At 40.5% G+C, this 22,128-nt stretch overlaps 4 protein-coding genes and 2 pseudogenes across 17 annotated transcripts; 3 read left to right on the top strand and 3 right to left on the bottom strand.

Annotated features, from left to right (window-relative positions):
- Window positions 1-50: 50 nt before the first annotated feature.
- Window positions 51-8,418, top strand: LOC104721406 (SAC3 family protein B). 2 transcript variants are annotated; one of them, XM_087467911.1, is made up of 19 exons: window positions 51-343; window positions 731-811; window positions 975-1,058; window positions 1,218-1,310; window positions 1,543-1,638; window positions 1,949-2,113; window positions 2,429-2,551; window positions 2,768-2,980; window positions 3,302-3,511; window positions 3,600-3,847; window positions 4,015-4,115; window positions 4,223-4,438; window positions 4,533-4,760; window positions 4,837-4,928; window positions 5,017-5,110; window positions 5,202-5,294; window positions 5,396-6,276; window positions 6,349-6,466; window positions 6,550-8,418. In XM_087467911.1, exons 1-19 carry the CDS (start codon window positions 243-245, stop codon window positions 8,359-8,361), a joined length of 5,049 nt encoding a protein of 1,682 aa, XP_087324037.1. In that variant the 5' UTR covers window positions 51-242; the 3' UTR covers window positions 8,362-8,418. The 2 variants fall into 2 exon arrangements, with proteins under 2 accessions (XP_087324037.1, XP_087324039.1); XM_087467913.1 differs by having other exon boundaries at window positions 88-343; window positions 1,221-1,310.
- Window positions 8,419-9,225: 807 nt separating this feature from the next.
- On the bottom strand, window positions 9,226-11,173 carry LOC104721323 (putative protein phosphatase 2C 35). Its single transcript, XM_010439312.3, has 2 exons — window positions 9,539-11,173; window positions 9,226-9,444 (listed from the first exon to the last, which is right to left on the bottom strand). The coding sequence occupies exons 1-2, from the start codon at window positions 10,448-10,450 to the stop codon at window positions 9,307-9,309; spliced, it is 1,050 nt and encodes a 349-aa protein (XP_010437614.2). The 5' UTR covers window positions 10,451-11,173; the 3' UTR covers window positions 9,226-9,306.
- An 861-nt stretch (window positions 11,174-12,034) lies between these two features.
- LOC104721238 (putative galacturonosyltransferase-like 4 pseudogene) lies at window positions 12,035-13,853 on the top strand (annotated as a pseudogene). Its single transcript, XR_015568113.1, has one exon. The product of XR_015568113.1 is annotated as a putative galacturonosyltransferase-like 4 pseudogene (transcript).
- A 310-nt stretch (window positions 13,854-14,163) lies between these two features.
- On the top strand, window positions 14,164-20,209 carry LOC104720908 (protein FAR1-RELATED SEQUENCE 7-like). 11 transcript variants are annotated; one of them, XR_002037720.2, is made up of 4 exons: window positions 14,360-14,704; window positions 15,207-17,529; window positions 17,940-18,100; window positions 18,619-20,209. XR_002037720.2 is itself a non-coding variant. In XM_087468093.1 (3 exons), exon 2 carries the CDS (start codon window positions 15,229-15,231, stop codon window positions 17,518-17,520), a length of 2,292 nt encoding a protein of 763 aa, XP_087324219.1. In that variant the 5' UTR covers window positions 14,164-14,704; window positions 15,212-15,228; the 3' UTR covers window positions 17,521-17,529; window positions 17,940-18,288. The 11 variants fall into 11 exon arrangements, 7 of the variants coding, with proteins under 7 accessions (XP_087324219.1, XP_087324263.1, XP_010437406.2 ...); XR_015567975.1 differs by having other exon boundaries at window positions 14,368-14,704; window positions 15,212-17,534; XR_015567811.1 differs by having other exon boundaries at window positions 14,368-14,704; window positions 15,207-17,534.
- On the bottom strand, window positions 18,404-19,881 carry LOC109132684 (F-box/kelch-repeat protein At3g06240 pseudogene; annotated as a pseudogene). The gene has a single exon (XR_015568007.1). The product of XR_015568007.1 is annotated as an F-box/kelch-repeat protein At3g06240 pseudogene (transcript).
- Window positions 20,094-21,568, bottom strand: LOC104720744 (F-box/kelch-repeat protein At3g06240). The gene has a single exon (XM_010438655.3). It carries the CDS (start codon window positions 21,566-21,568, stop codon window positions 20,258-20,260), a length of 1,311 nt encoding a protein of 436 aa, XP_010436957.1. The 3' UTR covers window positions 20,094-20,257.
- Window positions 21,569-22,128: the final 560 nt, after the last annotated feature.

Below are 22,128 nucleotides of genomic sequence, written 5' to 3'. Positions count from 1 at the left end.
AGCCCATAAAAGCCCAGTTTTATATATTAAGGCCCAAATATCAAAACGACGTCGTTGGTTCAAAACGTAAAATAATCCTCGCCGGACGGAGGAGAGGCGTGAGTGCAGAACAGAAAATTCGATTTTTTTTTTTTCTCCGGTTTCGACTTTAGCCGGCGACGTTATTGAACGAAGGTTGAAGGAGAAGGAGAAGAAGAAGATAAGCAGCGGTAATAATCTAGCAAAAGGAGATTATAGAGAGAATGGCGTTTAGGCCTTTCGGGAAGGACTTAGGGCCGTCGGTGAGCTCTAAGCCATCGCCGTTTATGTCGTTCGGTGCTTCTGCTCCTACTCTTACCACTAGGTGTGCTTTTCGATTTCTCTATGGATGTTTCTATATGCTACAATCGGACTTTTATTCCAGTTTTTTGAGATTGATCTTACGCTATGGATCTAATATTATGCTCATGATTTTTCGAGCTGTCAAATTTACATCTATCGTTGTATTGAAGTGTTTAGGATCAAGCGAATGTGACAAGTGTTGTTAAATTGTGTCCTGTATCACTTCGGGTTTTGAAGCTCAGTTGCTTATTTTATTGTGAATGTAATTTGTAAGATTTTCCTGACCTTCCTTAGGAGGGAGGAGGAGCTGAGAGTTACTTCATTTTGCCTTTTGTTTCTCAGGTTTTACTCTCTTTTTTTTTAAATTTCTCTTGAATTCTAACACTGTGAATTGGGGATTTGCTTGTAGTGATTCTTCAATTCAACCACCGACGTCTCAAAACCATTCAGCCTTTGCAGGACAATCTTTTGGACCTGGTGGAATTCAAAGGTTAGATAAACCAAGCTCTAATGAGGGAATGTTTGGTTGTTTGTGAGCCTCCTTAGGGCGAGCTGTTGTGCTACTTCTTTGTAGACTTTTTTTTTTCTCAGGTTTGCTGATTATTCTATCTCCTTTACATTTGTAACCTGTGTATTGGAACTTTTGCTTCTAGTGGTCCTCGAGCACCGCCTCCTTCGGCTTCTCAAAACCCTCCACCCTCTTTAGGACAACCTTACCGACCAGGTGGGGTTCAAAGGTTAGACATTCCTAAATGTATTGCTTCATTTTATTTCTTTGCTCTTTCAGTTCTATGTGCCTGATGATGATGTTAGGTTGGTTACTTATTCAATTTATTTTTCCTTCTACTCTTCTTCTTTTAGATTCTAGCCTAAATTATTATGGTTTTTGCTTGCAGTAGTCTTCCAAGTAATCGAACACCATCTCCGTTGCCTTTTCAAAATCCCTCACCCTCCTCAGGTCAACCTTACCAATCTGGTGGAATTCACAGGTGAGTTTACTTGTCATTATGGCTCTCTTTTATTTTAATTCATTCCTTATATGCCTGTAAAGGATATTTAGGAAAGATCTGATTCGAAATAGCTGGTGATGGGATAAACAAAAATTTCTATTTCTTTCGCTTTGATTTTTTTTGTTTTTTTTTCTGCTTGAATCTTCTAAATGTTGCACAAAGTTTTTAAGCCGAGAAATTAATAGGAACCCTTTAATGTTATCTGTTTTAGGAGCCCGGAACCTTCCAATGGAATAGCATGGGGTTCAGAAGCTTTTCCACGTCCAAGCCCCTCTGTGAGACCTTACCAATTTCCTGGAGTTCAGAGGTAAAAGCATACGTGAAATATTTTGACTAAGAAGACTAGAAGAGTGTCATATGTGGCAACTGTGTTAATCACACATCTCATATGCTTTCAGTTTTCTGCAATTGAAATTATAGCAGTAGGAAGAAAGTAGAATGTGATGGAATGCTGAAAGTTTTTCTGCCTAGTACACAAGGGCTTACTATGGCAGTGACTTTGAAGCTCCAAAGAGATCATTGTCGCCGGATTGACCTTATAAACTTTACCAAGCAAGCTGCTGGATTGTTCTTGATGAGTTAGCTGAATTTGACCTGCTGCATTTTTTTCCTCTCAGGCCTACTTTAAATCCTCAATTGGGGCACGATGGATCAAGGAATTTCTTGAAAGATCATGGTGAACATAGTCAGGCCACGTTTCCAGCTAGTACATCTCACATTCTTTCCAGAATTGGAACTGATGCTGTTGAGATTGGTCGATCACAAGATTCAAAAAGAAAAAGGTCGCTTATGTCATTTCCTTTAGATGAAGGCCATCTATGGCACTTTCTAAAATAATCATTGTGTCTGTTCTTTATCCCTATCATATCATTGGCTTTCTTAGTACTTGTCTATTTGCCGGGGTTGTACACCTTATGTGTTTTGCATCATGTACCTTCCTCTTTTATATTTCATAAAAAGTCTGTTGTGTGGTCTAGGTGCTAGGAAATGAGATGTATACGCATGACTGTGGGGATTAGTGACTATCATGGTTTTGAATTTTGATGTAACTAATGTCAATCTATAAAATCCTCAATTTTTTTTTTTTTTTTTTGCAGTCGGTCAGATTTTCCTCCTGATCAGAATTTGGGATCTTCTCGAAGAAATCAACCGCCAGTATCAGGTTTTGAGAATGGCAACTTGGCAGATGATTTTCAGCCGCCATCTAGCCAACCTTGGATGTAAGCTTTTTTATTGTCAGTGTCATAATTTTTTCATCCCTCCCTCTCTTTTTGTTGTTGGATTTAATTTTTTTTTTAAGGTCATAAAATATATCACAAGTTGTGGTGTTTTTATGGATAGGAATTTGAACCATACCTGTTTGTTTTGCATTTTGTGCTGATTATTACGCTATTGTCTTTACTGACTTTTGAAACTTTTTTCTCATGTTTTTGTAGGCGCTCTCCGTCGTCTGTGGAGAATACTCCAATGAGGTCAAGGAGCAATCCCAATCGGTTGATTAATCAAGACCAAACCCCAAAATCTTCATTTCCCTATGCACATGAAGCAGCTGAAATTCAGGAAGCTACAAGAAGAAATTCTTCGGCTATATCATCTTCTGATAAACCTCTGGGAGACGACTCCATATTTTCTCAGCATGATTCTCGAAGGTAGAAAGCATGACACTTACTTTGTAAAGCTTATTATTTTGAATATAATCAAGGTAGACAGCACCTCGTGTCCTACATGCAAGTATGAAGGGCAGGAGAAATCAAAATTAAGAATAGAGTTACAATCCTAAGAAACTTTATCGTTAGTAAATCGGTGTACGCGTAATGGTTTCATGGAAAATTTCTATAACTAGCCTGTAAAGTCATGCTTACTTCACTTGCAGCTTTAAGTAATGCCCTCGCAACAAATCTGTTTTTCTCTATCTGGTTAGATGTTCCTTAAAAGCTTTTTCTTAGTTACGCATGCTGTTTCTGTGATAGGATTTCAACATCTCCTACGTCAGGATCGAAGACATATATGCTTTCAAGAAGTTCAGATTCTCAATTTCCTGGGCACTCTGTAAATAGTTTTAATAACGCGGGTAAGACAAGCAGTTCACCTGCTACAAAAAGGACGAGATCTCCACCTTTATATTCAGCTGAAGAGGATATCCAGCGAAACTCTTTACCTTCTCAAGACTGTACGGAAGGGTAAATTGTTAAACCACACAGTACTGACTCTTTATATTAACTTGTGGATCATTTCTTCAAGTTTTCTGAACTGTGTGGATTTTTACAGAGAAGAGCAGGCCAGGGCAAAGAGACTTGCTCGCTTCAAGGGTGAACTGGAGCCTATTGCAGACCGATCTGTTGATACTCAACTTACTAAGTCATTTGTAAATAAAACTACCAAACCTCTGGACAACAAACAAACGTTCAATTCATTGGAATCAAGTAGGGATACCGTGAAGGGAGATTCCTTGTCTAAGTATGAAAGCTCGGAGCAACCCTCTCTTATCATTGGTTTATGCCCTGACATGTGTCCTGGTAAGCATAAGCGTGAGACAAGCTTATTTAACGATGACTGAGTGTATATTCTTTGGTTCACATAATCTGATTAAAAAGGGTTTGCGTTGTAAACAATATTTATCTTGCCCATAACTGATGTGAATGTAGAACAAAAATAATGATGGATTTTTTTTTCATCTTCCCAGAGTCGGAACGGGGGGAGCGGGAAAGGAAGGGCGACTTGGACCATTATGAGCGTGTGGATGGAGATAGGAACCAGACGAGCAAATCCCTTGCTGTGAAGAAAGTAAGTTCACCTTTGCTGCTTTGCATATCAATTAAGCTTCAGATTGCTTCTTAGATGACAAATACTGATTCATCGTGATGACTACTTATATATCTGCCTTTGAATAGTATACCAGGACAGCGGAGCGAGAAGCAGTTTTGATACGACCAATGCCAATCCTGCAGAGTACAATGGAATATTTGCTGAGTTTGCTAGATCGACCTTACAATGAAAACTTTCTAGGCATGTACAATTTCTTATGGGATAGGATGAGAGCTATTCGTATGGATCTCAGAATGCAACATATTTTCAACCGAGAAGCTATTACTTTACTGGAGCAAATGGTTTGTTTTTCTTTTTATCTTTATATTAAGTCCATATTATATCGATATTCTGTTTTGGATGTGTATGTTCTTACTATGGATTTTCTTGCTACAGATAAGACTTCACATCATTGCAATGCATGAGCTATGTGAATATACGAAAGGAGAGGGCTTTTCAGAGGGGTTTGATGCCCACTTGAATATTGAGCAGATGAACAAGACATCTGTGGAGTTGTTTCAAATGTATGATGATCACAGGAAGAAAGGTATAATTATTCCTACAGAGAAAGAGTTTCGTGGCTATTATGCTCTTCTCAAACTCGACAAGCATCCTGGATATAAGGTAAGTCCTTCTGGGTAAAATTTGCGGTCAGAATTTTGGCTAAGTTCTTAACCCGACAATAAATTCGTGTTGTTAGGTTGAACCTTCAGAGCTTTCTCTTGATCTTGCCAATATGACTCCAGAAATAAGGCAAACTTCGGAAGTTCTCTTTGCCCGCAGTGTAGCCAGGTTGTTCCTTGAATTTTTTTTTTTTTCTTTTTCTGGTTGTTAGTTTGTTAACTGGATCTAAGTATTGATACCAGTTGTGAAATAACAGAGCTTGCAGAACTGGCAATTTCATCGCCTTCTTTCGCCTTGCACGGAAAGCAAGCTATCTTCAAGCATGTTTAATGCATGCTCATTTTTCAAAGGTAAGTGCTTATATCTTTTGTGGGTATACAAGCTAATACTGTTGATGTGTGATTGATTCACTGAGATCTAAGCATTATTTTGTTGCATCAGTTAAGAACTCAAGCACTCGCTTCTCTTCACTCGGGTCTTCAACAGAATCAGGGTCTCCCAGTTTCAGATACGTCAAAGTGGATAGGGATGGAGGTATTTCTTCCATCAGTTCGTTGCTTGGTGTATTCCTTTTTTGATCTATCACAGAGAAGTTGCTAGAGGTCTTACATTTTTCTTCTGGTGATGGAATTCAGGAAGAAGACATAGAAGCCCTGTTGGAGTACCATGGCTTTTCAATAAAAGTGTTTGAAGAGCCATATATGGTAAAGGATGATCTGTTTCTCCATGTTGATAAGGATTACAAAACAAAATGCTCAAAACTTGTTCACATGAAAAAGTCAAGAACCATAGTGGAAGATGTTTCTGCTCCATCAATAGAGGAAGATGTTTCTACTCCCTCTCCATTGCCCTCCTTGCTCACAGAAGCATTTAAAGGACATCAACCATGTATTACCCCCCATAAACAGGAAATGCCGCCTGCTCGAAGTCTTAAGAAACAAACACCCATGCGTCTAGTTGATAAAGAAATGACTGACTTCAAGACAACCCTCCTACCAGAGGAGGACAAGCCAGCGGGGACATTTGTTATAAATCCAGTGGGGCCATCTGTTATAAATCCAGTGGAGCATCAACAGAAACAAAATGACATTACATCAGCTGGTGGATTTCATTCTCCCGTGAAGCTATATTCTCCTTTTGGTTCCACTGGATTTCCTCAAACTAAATCCTGGAATTTGGAAAAGCAACCTAATGACCATAGTATTGATATGTCTCCTGGGGAAATTAAATTTCCAATTGCAGGGGATTTACATACGAATCTTGTGCCTGGACCAGCTTTGCAACAAAGTCCGAAGTCTATGCCAATGGAGATTGGGCCTGTAACTACAATTGCAGAGTCTTCGACAAGTGTGGGAAAAGAATATGCTTTGGAAGAACCAGTACCTGAAGCTGCAATTATCAGTACCTTGGAAAAGAACTTCCATGACATTGAACAGGAAGACGAGGATGAGAATGGGGTCATCGTAAATCAGTATGATGAGGAAGTGGCGAAGGCAAAACTCAAGTTGATCATAAGGTTTGTCAGCTCCTCATGCAAATTGACAATTGGTTTAGGGTAGTTTTATCTTTTCTCTAATAATCTTTGCAGATTATGGAAGCGGTGGGCGTCACGAAAAAGTGAATTGCGGGAGCATCGACAGTTAGCAGCAGCTGCTGCACTGAATTCACTATCCCTGGGTACTCCTATCCGATTTAGCAAAACTGATGTAAGTTTCAGCAATAGAAGTCTTAAAAGGCATGTACTATTGAGGTTGGTAGTCTAATATCGGTTTTCTCTCTTCATACACAGCAATCAAGGGCGTGTGGTGAGTTTGACATTGATCAAGCCATGAGGAGAAGATTTGAAGAACATGAAAAATCATGGTCAAGGCTGAATATTTCAGATGTGATAGCTGATATACTAGTTGGAAGGAATCCAGAATCAAAATGCATATGCTGGAAGGTCATCTTATGTACTCAGACTGAATCAGTAAACACAGCATCTTCTGCAAGTCAGGTTACGCATTCAGCAGCCAGTCGATGGTTATCGTCAAAGCTTATGCCTAATGCAGAACATAGTCTCAACGATGATAATCTGCTATTTTCAGCTCCTGGTGTGTCGGTATGGAACAAATGGGTTGCAAATAGGTCTGATTCAGATTTCACATGCTGTCTCTCAGTAGCTAGGGATGTGGAGGCTGATAATGATATATGTGAAACAACACGTGGTGCAAGTGCAGTCCTTTTCCTTGCATCTGGAGGCCTCCCTTTGAATCTCCAGAGAGAACAGCTTAACCGCATTCTTGAATCAGTACCCTGTGGTTCAGTTCTTCCCCTGCTTGTAGTGATCAGCTCATGCAATGGGGAACGCATGGAGCCTGATACTGGTATCGTCTCGGGGCTTGGTCTCAATGATATTAACAAATCAAAGATTGCAAGCTTTTCCATAGTTTCTATTGCTAATAAGTCCCAAAAAGGACAGGAAGTTCATTTTTTCAACGATTCACGGCTAAGAGATGGGATTAAATGGCTGGCGAGCAATTCACCGCTGCAACCGAATCTTCATCATGTTAAACCTCGCGAACTGGTTCTGACCCATTTCAGTTTTTCCCTGGAGTTGCTTAAGCAGATGCCAGATCAGGAAGTTGGTCCTAACATCTGCATATCAGCCTTCAACGACGCATTGGAAACATCCCAAAGAAACATCACTTCTGCTGCTGAAGCAAATCCTATCGGTTGGCCTTGCCCCGAGACAATGTTACTCGAGGGTGATAGAAAAGAACGTCTAATGGTGCAGCGGTATCTCCCCAACCTGGACTGGAGCAGTGCAGAGAACATCGAACCACTCAATTCCGTGCTAGAGAATTGTAAGCTCCCATATATTGAAGATGATTTGACATGGTTAACCGTAGGATGTGCTTCTCGTACTGAGATAGAAAACCATACGCAACGACTCGAGGGATGCTTAGTTGAGTACTTAACACAGAGAAGCAAGCTTATGGGAGTCTCATTAGCTACCAAAGAAACAGGAGTGATGCTCGAAAGAAACACTAGACTCGAACTCCATAACTCAAGCCGCTACCATATTATCCCGAGATGGATTGGTATCTTCCAGAGGATCTTCAACTGGCGGATAATGGGTTTGTCTGATTCATCGTCTTCCTCAGCTTACGTACTGAAGTCTGATCTCACCATGTCAACTTCAAGCTACGCAGATAAATTCTTGTCTGAAGATGCATCGTACCAATCTTCTCCTCCAAATATTCCATTGCTTCATGAAATGATTCAAATCAGCTGCAGCCCCTTCAAGTCGTCTCCTCCATATGATCACAAAGGCCAGAGAGTTGTCGAATCGGTTCAGACAGAAACTCTTATTGATGATGATAGAGACATAGACGAGTCGATGTTGGAGAAGAGCAGAGAAGCTTGTAGAAGGATTGATATGATGATAACCGAGGATGATGAGTTAGCTGATGAAACCGAGAGATCATGGAGAAGTAAAGGTAAAGAAGCTGAGAAGAAGACGATAAAGGAGAGAGAGAGTGAGAGACTAGATGAATTGTTGGAGAAATGTAACTTAGTACAGAATAGCATAGCCGAGAAGCTCTGTATTTACTTCTGATTTGTTTCATTCAACCCTTTGTTTAGTGATTGTTGTTGCATGTCAGTTTTTGTCAAATACGTGTCATCATCAGTTCGCAGCCTTAGTTCCCCTACGCACCGTCGGGCGTGAACTAAACGCGTATTATATTATAGCCCGAGGCACTTCGTAGTTCTTATGAATAGAAGAAATAAAGCACGCCTAGAACGAGCGCGTGAAAAAAAAAATTCTTAGGCGCTATTTATAATTAATTACATTACTAAATTTGTAACAACTGTCTAAACCTAAACCCCATAGATACGCTCCCTCTGGATCCAACATCTCGGAGGTACTCTTCACTATTCTGCCATGTTTCATCAACTCTGTCGCAGCTCAGTCCATCTCTTCACATCTTCACAGTTCAAGGCGACAACATGGTGAGTTTCTCCTTGCCACAACAGGGGAATACACAAAAGTCTTCTTCTTCTTTTTCTCCTGTGGACAGTAATCTTATTAATTAGCCCAAAAAGGCCAGCATTTACCCTACCAATTTTGATCGACGGCGACACTGCTTTAGAATTAGAAGAGTCATATATGAAGGAATTGCGATAGAGAGTCTCATGTCTTTGTAAACAGTATTTCTTGTTTCTTTCTGTTGTTTTCCTTTTAATCTAAGGCAATTAGTTGATGATTTCTTGTAAATCATTGGCGGGCTTTTTCAATAATGTTTTTCATTCTTTAATTTGGAAAAAACAAAAAAACAAAAACATGAAAAACTTGTCTGTGTCGTCAAGAGCTTATTCTCAGCAACAAGCAACGTTTTAGAGCAAATAGCGTAGTAAACACGTCATTTACTCTTGGTAAGAGAAGCTCATATACCAAACAGAGAGAGAGAGAAAGCATTACTTTCTTTAAACATCTGCTATATAGAAGGAATCTGTGACAATACAGTACAGAATCAAACAAAGGGGCAAATAGGAATTTGAATCATTCATTAGACAGCTTTTTAATCTGTACAATGATAATTGTGATATCATCTGTCCTATTCTCGTGTTCCAACCACAACTTGTACGATTCTGCTGCAGCTGCAGCACATCCATCGCGCGGATCAGCGTATCTCCCCACCTGCAAAACATCATTCCCAACCACATTCAGACCACAACACAACTAAAACATGATTCTACATAAAACATATTTTGAGGTCTCCAAAAGGGTTTACCATATCAACAACAGCTTGGCTTGGAAGAAACTCGAAAATCCCATCGCTTGCAACAACGAAAAACAAATGGTTAGGCGAAAGATGAACCATAGACACTTCTGGTTCCGCAGTAACTCCAATGCTCTCAGCTGTGAAATCTCCAACACTCCTTGTGAATGCGGTTCCCGGATACATCCCGTTTTGTACCCAAAGTCTCGGCGGATCCCCTCCTTCGCTCTCTTCGTTTGCCCATGTTTGTATATTCGGATCTTTCAATCCTTCCACTTGATCCACACTCAGTACTCTAGCCCCACACGCTTTCACCCTCTCGCATTCATCTTTCCTAAAAGGCGTCTGATCATAAGACAAATCCTCTGCTAAAATCCTGTTCCTGTCTTTAACAGCGAGAACCGCCCTCGAATCCCCTACATTGGCAACATAAATCTTATCCCCAACAACAAGAACCGTAATGGCAGTAGTACCACTCATCGAATCATCGATTTCACTATCGTGTAACTCCTCATTCACCCTCAAAAAAGCAGACTTGTAAGCTTTCTCCGGATCCTCAAGCAGAGTTGGGTCTTCAGACAACATTTCAACAACCCTCTCCTTGACGAAATTGGAACACTGCGTACCGAACACGCCGTGACCATCAAACACACCGAAGAAATGAACATTTGGGTTACCTTGAAGCTCGGTTTTGATGCAGTAAGTGTCTTGGTTCTCCTTGTCAGGTGAATCAGGATAATAGCCTCGCTGAGACAACACAGAGTAAACCATGTCGAAATTAGGAGAAGGAACGTGAATAGATCCAAGAGGTTTCTGATCTTTCCCTTTGACAACACCATTGGCTCCACCAACAGGTCCACGAGAGTCTCCATCTGATGATGACGATGGGTACCGGCTACAACATTTGCATTGAACACAACCCATATCGCACAAAAAAAAAAAAAAAAAAAAAACAGAATTCGATTACGCGAACAAACAAAAATCGCAACTTTTCTCCTTTTTAGCTCGGGGGGGGGGGGGGGGGGGGGGGGCTAGAACAAGAAATCTCCAGGAAAAGAAAAATCGTGGGATACAACAATGGCGTAGAGAAAAGTGTAGGGTTTTGCAGATGTCATCGTGTTAAACGCGGCAAGGAAAGAAGCAAAAGGGGAAAGAAGAGATTCATACCCAAAGTTAGAATCTTTGGAGAAAACAGAGGAATGAGGAAGAGGGGAAAAGTTGGTAACTTTATCTTGTTGAGGATGGTTTTGTGTGTTCGAATTCTTCTTTCTTTCTTTATTTCTTACACCTTCGTGGTCTTCCTCAAACCTCCCTCAAAAGGGTTATTTCGTCAACAACCCTTTTAAGAGAAAGCGTCAAAAAAAATTCGAGAGAAACCCTAAAAAAGTGCAGAAGCAGAGACGAATTTTGTTCGAAAAGAAACAAAGATGAAGATGATGAAGAAGATAGATAGAGAGAGAGAGAGACAGAGATGAATGTGGTGGTTTTGGTGGATCCGACGGATGATGGAGTACACGGGTGGGTTTGGCCTCTCTCTCTTTCTGCCACAGCCGCGCACGAATTCCCAAATCAAACCAGAAAACTCTTTTTTTGACAAAATCGATGAATATTATTTTCTCTTTTTTTTCTTTTTTGCCCAAGAGAGACGATTATTCAACTTTTCTCGTTTGTTTTACCCCCGTAACGGGTCGGGTTTCTCGACCCGATCAGTAATAAACCTAACGGGCCTGGCGTCTTATTGGGCCCTAACTAGCTATGTCTCTGTTCGGCACATTTCTTCTTGGGATTTTTTGTTTTTTTCGTACATAAATGAGCAAATTGTTTTAAAATTGATTTATCAATTCTCAACTAATAAAACTATAACATCTCTCTAATATCATGGTGAGTCCAAAAAATTCACAGTTATAAACTTTGACCAACTTATACATTGAAGTAGAAAAATAAATCTTGTAGCAGAAAGATTCGATTTGCGATTTATATTTTGTCTTATCTGCAAATGTCTATTCTTGGTGAAAGAATAAGTTCCAACTCAAATTTTTCTATTTGTCGCAATGACGAGTCTTACGTATACAACTGGCGTTACCAAACATCGTATCTTTGTCGTTTTTGGAAAAGCCAACTCACATTATCAGTAATTGATGCACTTTTTGTAATCGAAAGATCTTCTCTGGTCCATAAATTTATAATTTAATTCTTGCACACTTATTCTTCTTAATAGCTCTTCACATAACAATTATTTTTTGTTATGTAAGTAATGTCCAAAATCATTGCTTACATTGCAGTAGACCAGTTCAGTGTCGGTTTAATCGGTTATTAACCAATTGTATACTAAATTATGGATATATGCAGAGCCAACTAGCTTAGCTGCTCACCACTAAGATGTCCGATTCAGACAACATTCAACTCTCTAGTTTGAATTGCATAAGAATATTTGTTGTTTTGTGTACATGAAAAACATGCAAGATATTTTAGGCAAAAGTTCGTTATTCTATTTTGGTACCATTTTTTTTTTTTTCACAAAATTTTCAGCCGGCGCATTGAACTAAAAAAGAAATGACAGCAAAGCAAATAGATCAGCACAATATTGTCCTAAAAAAAAAACATATACCAGTTTGCTAAGAATCTAAGGAAGAAGAAACAAAATCTAAAAATTATCTCCGGTTTCATTGGGACAAAAACAGACTTGTCTTGTTCCTATTTCATAGGAAATTGGGATTCTTTTGAGACAAAGATTGTGTGGGAAACAGTCCGAAGTTCAATCTCTTCCCTACATTTCGACTGCTAATAAAACAAGCCTCTCCCCAAATCCTTTATTCTAGCCCCCTCCCTAAACAATGGCTCTATTAACTATTCATCTTTTTAACTTGTAATGATAAACCCTTTTTAAAATAAAATTAAAAAATAAAAAAGTGAAAAAAATAATAAAAGAGTTCACCTGAGAATTAGGTTCAGGATGGCCTCAAGGAGCCTCTCCTATACACAACTCCTAGGCCTCCTCTTGGTCACAACCACAATGGCGGTTCGTGTTGGAGTCATTCTTCATAAGCCCTCTGCTCCAACTCTCCCTGTTTTCAGAGAAGCCCCGGCTTTTAGAAACGGTGATCAATGCGGAACCCTTGAGGCTGATCACATCCATATCGCCATGACTCTCGACACAAACTACCTCCGTGGGACAATGGCAGCCGTTTTGTCTCTCCTTCAGCATTCAACTTGCCCTGAAAACCTCTCTTTTCATTTCCTCTCCCTCCCTCATTTCGAAAACGACCTCTTCTCCAGCATCAAATCAACCTTTCCTTACCTCAACTTCAAGATTTATCAGTTCAATCCAAACCTCGTCCGCAGCAAAATCTCTAAATCCATCAGGCAGGCCCTCGACCAGCCGCTGAACTACGCGAGAATCTACCTCGCGGACATCATCCCTAGCACCGTAGACCGTATCATCTACCTAGACTCTGACCTCGTTGTGGTAGACGACATAGAGAAGCTCTGGCATGTGGAGATGGAAGGTAAAGTCGTGGCAGCTCCCGAGTACTGCCACGCAAACTTCACCTACTATTTCACAAAAGCATTCTGGTCAGACCCGGTGCTTGTGAAAGTACTCGAAGGGAAACGCCCGTGTTACTTCAACACAGGGGTGATGGTAGTTGACGTAAACAAATGGAGGAAAGGATCATACACACAGAAGGTGGAAGAGTGGATGACGATTCAGAAGCAAAAGAGAATATACCATTTGGGATCACTGCCTCCGTTTCTGCTCATATTCGCGGGTGATATAAAAGCGGTTAACCATAGGTGGAACCAGCACGGTCTCGGAGGGGATAATTTCGAAGGAAGATGTAGAACGTTGCATCCTGGTCCGATAAGTCTTCTTCATTGGAGCGGGAAAGGAAAGCCATGGCTGAGACTAGATTCAAGAAAGCCTTGCATCGTTGATCATCTATGGGCTCCATATGATCTATACCGTTCATCAAGACATTCGTTAGAAGAGTAGAGGGCAAAAAGACAAAAACATTTTAAACCATGGCACATAAATAGGAGAGGAGAAGATATACAACAAGAAAGCAGGGTTTTTTTTTAGCGACGAGATCAAATAGAGGCAAAAAAATGTTCATTACGAGTGAAAGAAAGTGTAATGTTAACACAATACATTGTGCATTTGAGAGCTCAGTGTGTGTTTCAGCACAAAAGATGGTATTATCATCATCATCATCATTTTTTTTTTGTCACTCTCTTTGATTCAACCTTTAGAATATTCCGCGTGTAATGTACATAGGTACAAACAAAAATTGGAGGATTCAATTCATTCCTTTTTTTTTTTTGTTTTAAATTCAAAATCTCTCTAGTAGTAACTGATACTAGTAAAAAAACAGAGCAAAGATTCATCTAGATTCTTTAGAAATCATCGAAATTTCGAAACTTTATCACAAAAACAAAACGATCAAACACAGAAACAAGCTCCACCGTTTCGAAGTCAGCGTAACCAATTATTTACCAGAATAAGGCGATACAGAGACGTCTCGATTCTGAAGGATTGCTTCTCTTCGATACAGTTATAACCTTCTCTCTCTGCTCTGGTCGGAAGAAGATTCTGAAGGATCGCCCGATTCGATTTGTATCGTCCGGGGAAGAATAAATGTGTTTCCTTTTTGTTAAATCTGTAAAAAAGGCGATTTTTTTTTTTTTTTTTTTGTTAGTGAGAATGAGTTGGATGGAGACAATGGTGGTGGGACGCCCATGTCCTTTGGAAAGTTAATTAAATTTGTTGTGTAAATCTTTTGAAGTAATCAAATCTATTTTGTTTAATTTATTATTACATCAAAATCTTAAAAATTTGGTCAATTGACGGATAAAAAAAGGAAGCTTTTTTGCTTTTGCTTGCTTCTCTCTCTCTCTCTCTCTCTCTTTCTTCTTCTTCTTCTTCTTCTTCTTCTTCTTCTTCTTCTTCTTCGTTTCAATCCCTAAATTGTGTATCTTCTTCGTTGCAAATCACCTCTACAAGGATAATGGTGACGGTCAAGAATTGAGACTCGTTATAAGTGAAGTCTAATTAATCGCCACACAAACCATTTGAACCCTTCCGAGCTCTGTCTCGCAATCTCCGTCCTTGTTAAAGTAAAGGGTCTTGCTGCTTCTCTCTTTTTCGTTCGTCTCTCTGTTTGCTTCGATGGATATGGAGAGGTAATCTTTTGAATAAACATATCCATTTTTGCTGATTTGTGTTTCGTTATGTTTCCTTGGAATTTTATTTCTTCTTCTGGAGTTGTTGGCTTGCAATTGGGTTAGATGTGAGGTTTTTGATTTATATGCACTTCACTGCTTTGTTTGATTCTCTTTTCTCATTGTTTCTTCTTTTAAAGTTTTCCATTTTAGCTATTTTTGTTACATAAGAAAGCAAGAATGTGTAAAAATGATTTAGAGATCTAAGCTTAATGGGATGAGATCGATTAGTAGTGTCTTCCAATCCAATTCAGTACCAACCTGTATCGGTTTTGTATTTACCGTTTCTGTGCCTGTCTGTGTCCAACATTTATTCCTTCTCATTTCATTTTTTTTTTCTGTAGTACTCACATGGCACTGAAGGCTAATTAATTGTTCCTAGAATAACGTCTAGTTAGGTTTTAGCATCATTAACATTGGTTGGATAGTAGATAACTGTCGTTTACTTGTTGTTTTGATGCAGTGCAGATACTGAGCCTAACAACATGGTTGTCAAAGCTTACCCATTAGGTATGCGGATTATGAATAACAATGGCATTGGTGAAGATGAAGGAGACTCTGGAGTTGAACCGTATGTTGGACTAGAGTTTGACACTGCAGAGGAAGCAAGGGACTACTACAATTCTTATGCTACGAGGACTGGTTTTAAGGTTAGGACGGGTCAGTTGTATAGATCGAGGACCGATGGAACAGTTTCTTCGAGGAGGTTTGTTTGCTCTAAAGAAGGTTTTCAGCTTAATTCAAGAACCGGGTGTCCTGCGTTTATCAGAGTGCAGCGACGAGATCCTGGGAAATGGGTTCTTGACCAGATTCAGAAGGAGCACAACCACGAGCTTGGAGGTCAAGTAGAAGAGACTACTCCTCGTCCTTCAGTACAACAGAGAGCACCTGCTTCCACGAAGCTAGGCATATCTGTTCCACATAGACCCAAGATGAAAGTTGTTGATGAAGCTGATAAAGGAAGGTCATGCCCTTCTGGTGTGATCTCTTTTAAGCGCTTCAAAGGAGCTGAAGAGAGTGATGTGCAAACGCAGCCCAAGGCTACTGAACCTTATGCAGGGTTGGAGTTCAGCTCAGCTAACGAAGCGTGCCAGTTTTATCAAGCGTATGCAGAAGTTGTAGGTTTTAGAGTTCGGATAGGTCAGTTGTTTCGATCAAAAGTAGACGGATCAATCACATCAAGAAGATTTGTCTGTTCAAAAGAAGGGTTTCAGCATCCTTCGAGAATGGGCTGTGGAGCTTACATGAGGATCAAAAGACAAGACTCTGGAGGTTGGATAGTGGATCGTCTCAATAAAGATCATAATCATGAGCTTGAACCGGGAAAGAAGAATGCTGGTATGAAAAAAATAACAGAAGATGTGACACGAGGGTTGGATTCTGTGGATCTTATTGAACTAAACGACTTCAGCCATCACATCAGTAAAGCCAGAGAAAACACCATAGGAAAGGAATGGTATCCATTGCTTTTTGATTACTTTCAGTCAAAACAGGCAGAAGACATGGGATTCTTTTACGCCGTCGAGCTTGATGGTAACGGAAGCTGTATGAGTATTTTTTGGGCAGATAGCAGATCAAGGTTTGCCTGCAGTCAGTTTGGTGATGCTGTTGTTTTTGATACTTCATATAGAAAAGGAGAATACTCTGTTCCGTTTGCTATGTTTATTGGTTTTAATCACCATAGGCAACCCGTGCTTCTCGGGGGTGCCTTAGTTGCTGATGAATCTAAAGAGGCTTTCTCATGGTTGTTTCAGACATGGCTTCGTGCCATGTCAGGGCGTCGTCCCAGATCTATTGTAGCTGATCAAGACTTGCCTATCCAACAAGCTGTGGCTCAAGTCTTTCCCGGGGCACATCACCGGTTCTCAGCGTGGCAGATAAGGTCCAAAGAACGAGAAAATCTCAGGTCATTCCCGAATGAATTCAAGTACGAGTACGAGAAGTGTTTATACCAGTCGCAGACAACGGTTGAGTTTGACACTATGTGGAGTGCTTTGGTAAACAAGTACGGCCTTACGGATAACATGTGGCTCAGAGAAATATATGAAAAACGAGAGAATTGGGTACCGGCATATCTAAGAGCCAGTTTCTTTGGTGGAATCCCTGTAAACGGCACCTTCGAGCCATTTTACGGAACTTCTCTTAGTTCTCTAACGTCTCTCAGGGAGTTCATCTCGCGGTATGAGCAAGGACTAGAGCAGCGCCGTGAAGAGGAACGGAAAGAGGATTTCAATTCTTATAACTTGCAGCCGTTTCTACAGACGAAAGAACCCGTTGAAGAACAATGCAGAAGGTTGTACACGCTCACCATTTTCAGAATTTTCCAGAGCGAGCTTGCTCAGTCTTATAATTACCTTGGTTTAAAGACCTATGAGGAAGGAGCTATCAGCAGGTTTCTGGTGAGGAAATGTGGGAACGAGAATGAGAAACACGCTGTAACTTTCAGTGCATCGAATCTCAATGCAAGCTGCAGTTGTCAGATGTTTGAGTACGAAGGACTTCTCTGCAGACATATCTTGAAAGTGTTCAACCTCTTGGACATTCGAGAACTCCCATCTGGATATATACTGCATCGGTGGACCAAAAACGCGGAGTTTGGGTTTGTACGCGATGTAGAATCAGGCGTGACTTCTCAGGACCTTAAGGCCTTGATGATCTGGAGCCTGAGGGAAGCAGCTTCAAAGTATATAGAGTTTGGGACATCTTCTCTGGAGAAGTATAAGCTTGCATATGAGATCATGCGCGAGGGTGGGAAGAAACTGTGTTGGCAGAGATGAGGAATCCAAGTAAGGTCATTGTCCTGATTCTCTTTTGTTTCTCGAGTTTATAATCTTCAAAAGTGTGGGTAGTAGCGAGGTTGTTTTTCTGTTCTTGTCCTTGTCAGTTTCTCTCATTTGAGTTGTGTTGTTGCCTCATCGGCTGCAAACTTCTCCCTCTGTTCTGCCTCCTTATGAATTCACACTATTTCATTTATGTCTGAGCTCTTGGAATCATTTTGCCATTAGATTCAAGTTTATAGTTTAGCAGTTAATGACGTTCGGGCTTATATATCTGTATAAAGGATTGATACAGTTTCATGTGACATAGCTAACCAGTCGACATATTCCGAAATGAGTTTGCCGTGAACCAGAGGGGCTTTGTATCTATAGTCCCTCATTTATCTATTTTCTTCAAGGCTTCCTTTGCTCTGTTACAGATTGAAAAACAAGAAGACGATGAAGCCTTACTTTATTAGTGAAGATGAAATTCGGGCCGCCAGTGTAAATCCTAACCCTTCTGTTAACTTAAAATCATCAGACAAGGCGGTGGCAGTGGTCGTCAAAGTCGTGTGGCCAGTTGTATTCTTTCATAAAATCGGTGGGTTTATTAGTGACTACATGTATGTTCGTTCTCGTGTTTTGTTCACGTTTGTTTCCTAAAAAAAAATCCTAGGAAAGTGAAGAACCTACCAACTTAGAATTTTTGGAAGATTTGGAGTAGAAACTTAGGTCATGTAAAATCATTATCGAGTTCTCACTATCTATCGTATTGAACTTTTTGCAGCATGACTTTAGAACAACATTACATATATAAACAGAGAACTATACGATCCAAGATGGATATAATAATCTTTAACAAACAAAAAGGAAGTGACGAAAAGTTAGGAGAGGCAGAAGCGAATTAAGGAGAAAGAAACTTCAGTTTTCATTGACCAACCATTCGTTAATTATATAATAAACCTAGCAAAGGCTTTAGCTTAAACTAGATTTAAGACAATTTGTTATCTCATCACGCAGTAGTCTGATCATACCAGGATATTTAGATAGTTTTTTTTTTTCTGAACTTAACAACAAGGCACTGATGGGAATGTTTTGTTGGCTATATATATCTTTTAGAGAAAGCAGACTTCCTCGGCGGCTCTCTTTGCCATAAGAGGTAGGTGATACGAGGCTCTCTACGTATGTATCGGCCTCGAATCCAACACCTTCCTTGAACCCGCGAATTGTGATTATCCTCGATGCATCAGTCTTGAGGTTGTACAAGACCATGTCTCCATCAACGTCCAGGAGAAACTCTTGATCGTTCTTAGTTGAACATTGCGGTTTCATACACCAGAACAACAAGCTGGTCCGGATTCTGGTCCATGATTTAGCATCACCGTACTCATCCATCACCCACATATCATCGTGGTGATCGTAGCAACTATTGACCACACACAGACGTCCGTTAAGACTTGAAACCACAAAATTTAAGTCTTTCTTCGTATGGGAACAAGCAGAAACAGGCAATGGCATCTCTCGAAACTCCTCAGTATTTAGATCAAACGCTACGACTACTCGCTGGTTCCGGTTATCCTCCTCCTCCTGTACAAGAGTGAGCACCCAGTGAATGGCACCGTTTAAATGCACACCGCGAGTGCAGAAGGCTTTACTGAGTTTATAATAATGCAAAGAGCAGATCCGTCTCCATGAGTTTGCCTTCAAGGAGTAGACACTGGCGTCGAGAACATGTGGATTAGACCGACTAGTAACACCAAGTCTCACCACTTTGTCATCATGACTGAGATGATCGAAGCCAAATCCAAACGTTTGGAAACTATAAACTCCGTCTGGAGCGTCGTCATCTTCTTCTACGGGAGCGTCAGGTTATCCCTTGGAGTCTCCGGTGGTTGGGTTAAACAAGAAAACACAATCTTTTCTAGGATAAGATTCAATACCGATACCGATACACACTAAACCGTTGGATGATCCAATGATGGTGACCCAGTTTCTTCTACACTCATGTCTTGACACCTTCTTCATGTCGTCTTTTAGCGGATAATTGAGTTCCACGGCCGCTACTAATTCCCTAGTTCCTCCTCCTCCTCCTTCACATCCGTCACCGATCGAATCAACATCCAACGAGAATAGATTATACGTAGACACGATGATTTTCCGGTGGTTCGTTCGTTCTAGGTGACTCTTCACGAACCCCTGATCCGACGATAAAGAGTAAAACAGCTTCGAAACGCACCTGAATCGCCCTATCGATTTCGCCGGTAATCGGAGAATAATTTCCGTGATTATATCAAGAGGAAGAACGAGAGATTCACGTGAAGCTTTGTCCTCCTTGGTCTCTTCTTCGCCGCCGTCTTCATCTACTCTTTTCGCCGCCTCCATTGTCGCTTTCGTAAAACGTCGTTGCTCGTCTGGTGTTACTCTTCTACTCTTCTTCACTGTGAACCTGAAACCTAAACATTGGATCCGGTTCTTATTCGGTTTTCTCAAAATCGATTTTAGTCCCAATTTCCCGGTTTAATAGTCAGACCGGAGATTTACATTTTTTTTCTTACTGATTTAGATACCAAATCATACAACTACGTACACTACAATTTGCCATTCCGCGGTATTATTAATTTTCATCTCTCTCGATGATACATATTACAATGTGAATACTAAATTTGTGTTTCTGAACTAAAACCATGCACATCTGAATGTTATCTATCTTTTAGAGAGAGAGAGCAGAGAGCAGAGAGCAGAGACTTCTTTAGCTTTTCTATCCCATATAATAAGAGTTTGGTGATATGAGGCTCTCTAGGTATGTATTGGCTTCGAACCCGTCGCTGAGCTTAACACCGCGAATTCTCAGAACACTCGATGCAGCGGTCTCAAAGTTGTACAACACCATGCCTCCATCAAGCTCCAGAAGAACCTCTTCATCGTTATTAGTCGAACACTGCGGCTTCATCGACCTATACAGCCAGCTGATCCTGATTCTGCTCCATGATTTAGCTTCACCGTACTCATACATCACCCATATGTCATCGTGCTCCTCGTAGCAACTATTGACAACACACAGACATCCGTTGAGACAACCGACCACGAAGTTTCTAAACCTATGTTGACAATCCTCAGCTTCATCAGGCAATGGCATCTCTCGAAACTCCTCTGTTCGAAGGTCAAATGCTACGACCACTCTTTGGTTATTATGGCTAGTCTGTGTGAACACCCAGTGAATCGCACCGTTGAAATGCACACCTGACGTGTAGAAGCCATCGTTGTGCTCATAATTCAAACTGCAGATCCTTCTCCATGAGTCTGCTTTCAAAGAATACACACTAGCATCGAAAACATCGTCGCTACTAGCAACAAGCTTCACCACTTTGTAATCGTCAGTGAGATCATCGAAACCAAATCCATTACTTTGGAAATTATCTATTCCGTGTGGTATAGTTTCAGGTAATCTCTTGGAATCTCCGGTGGTTGGATTATACAAGAAAACAACACCTTCACCAGGAGAGATGCACACTAAACCATTGGAAGATCCAACGATCTCAACCCAGTTTCTTCTATAAGGTTTCACATTCAGCGTCAGCATCACACGACGATCATCTTCGTCAACACCATCAGACTGATGATCCCTAACGTAACTCCTAATCATCTCAGAGAAAAGACTCGCATCGTCCTTAAGCGGATAATTGAGTTCTGTAGCCGCTAAATCCCTAATTCCTTCACAGCATCCAATCGAATCGAAATCTAAAGAGTAGAGATTATGCGAAGATACGATAAGCCTGCGGTGGAGAGATCGTACGGCTTCGTTTCGGAGGATTAGATCGAGATGACTCTTCGCGAACCTAGGGTTCGACGATAAAGAGCAAAAGAGCTTTGACACGCACCTGAATCGCCCGACCGATTTCGCCGGTAATCGGAGAAGAATTTCTGTGATGATCTCTGGAGGAAGAACGAGAGATTCTAGATAAGCTTTGTCGCTGGTCTCTACTTCTCCGCCGTCGTCGTCATCTTCTCTCCATCTTCCTCTCTTCGTCGCCTCCATTATCGCTTCCCACAGCAACTGGATCGCTTTCATCGTTTGTGTCTGGTTGCTCTCTGCTATGAACCGCAAATCTTAATCTAAACCGGTAAACACTGGATCCGGGTCTAATTTCGGTTTTAATTAACTCCCAATTTCCCGGTTAAATAGGTAAACCGAGTTCTTGAGCTATAACTATTTGCTCTATACAAAACAAATTATTTTCTCTTAAAATTAAGATATGGAATTTTGTTTAATTTAGTGAATCAATTTGTTCTGATTTAATTTGATTTGAAAAAATCAAATCCAATTTTTTTTTTCTTTGTAAAAACAGTTTTAACTTTTACTTTCCAATTTTTTATCCTAATTAACTTTTCCCTAAAGTGATCGTTAATGTGTGTTAATGCGGAGGGATGGACACTCATGCTTAGTCGTTTACTTTCATCACTCTCTTCCGTTTGTAAGATATGTGATCATCATGATCGAGCTTGCAGAAACGTGAAAGACACAAAACAATTTAACGAGTTCAAATCTCCAATGCGGAGACCCTACATCTCGCCGGGAGTTTTTATTAGCTCCCGGAAATCCACTAGAATCATCGTCTTCATCTCTTTTAC

This window comes from Camelina sativa, chromosome 1, assembly GCF_030686135.1.
Source record: "Camelina sativa cultivar CO46 ecotype springtype chromosome 1, ASM3068613v1".
Classification (NCBI taxonomy): Eukaryota; Viridiplantae; Streptophyta; class Magnoliopsida; order Brassicales; family Brassicaceae; genus Camelina; species Camelina sativa.
The sequence above is the reverse complement of the archived record's forward strand: the minus strand, read 5'-3'. Positions and strand labels throughout refer to the sequence as shown.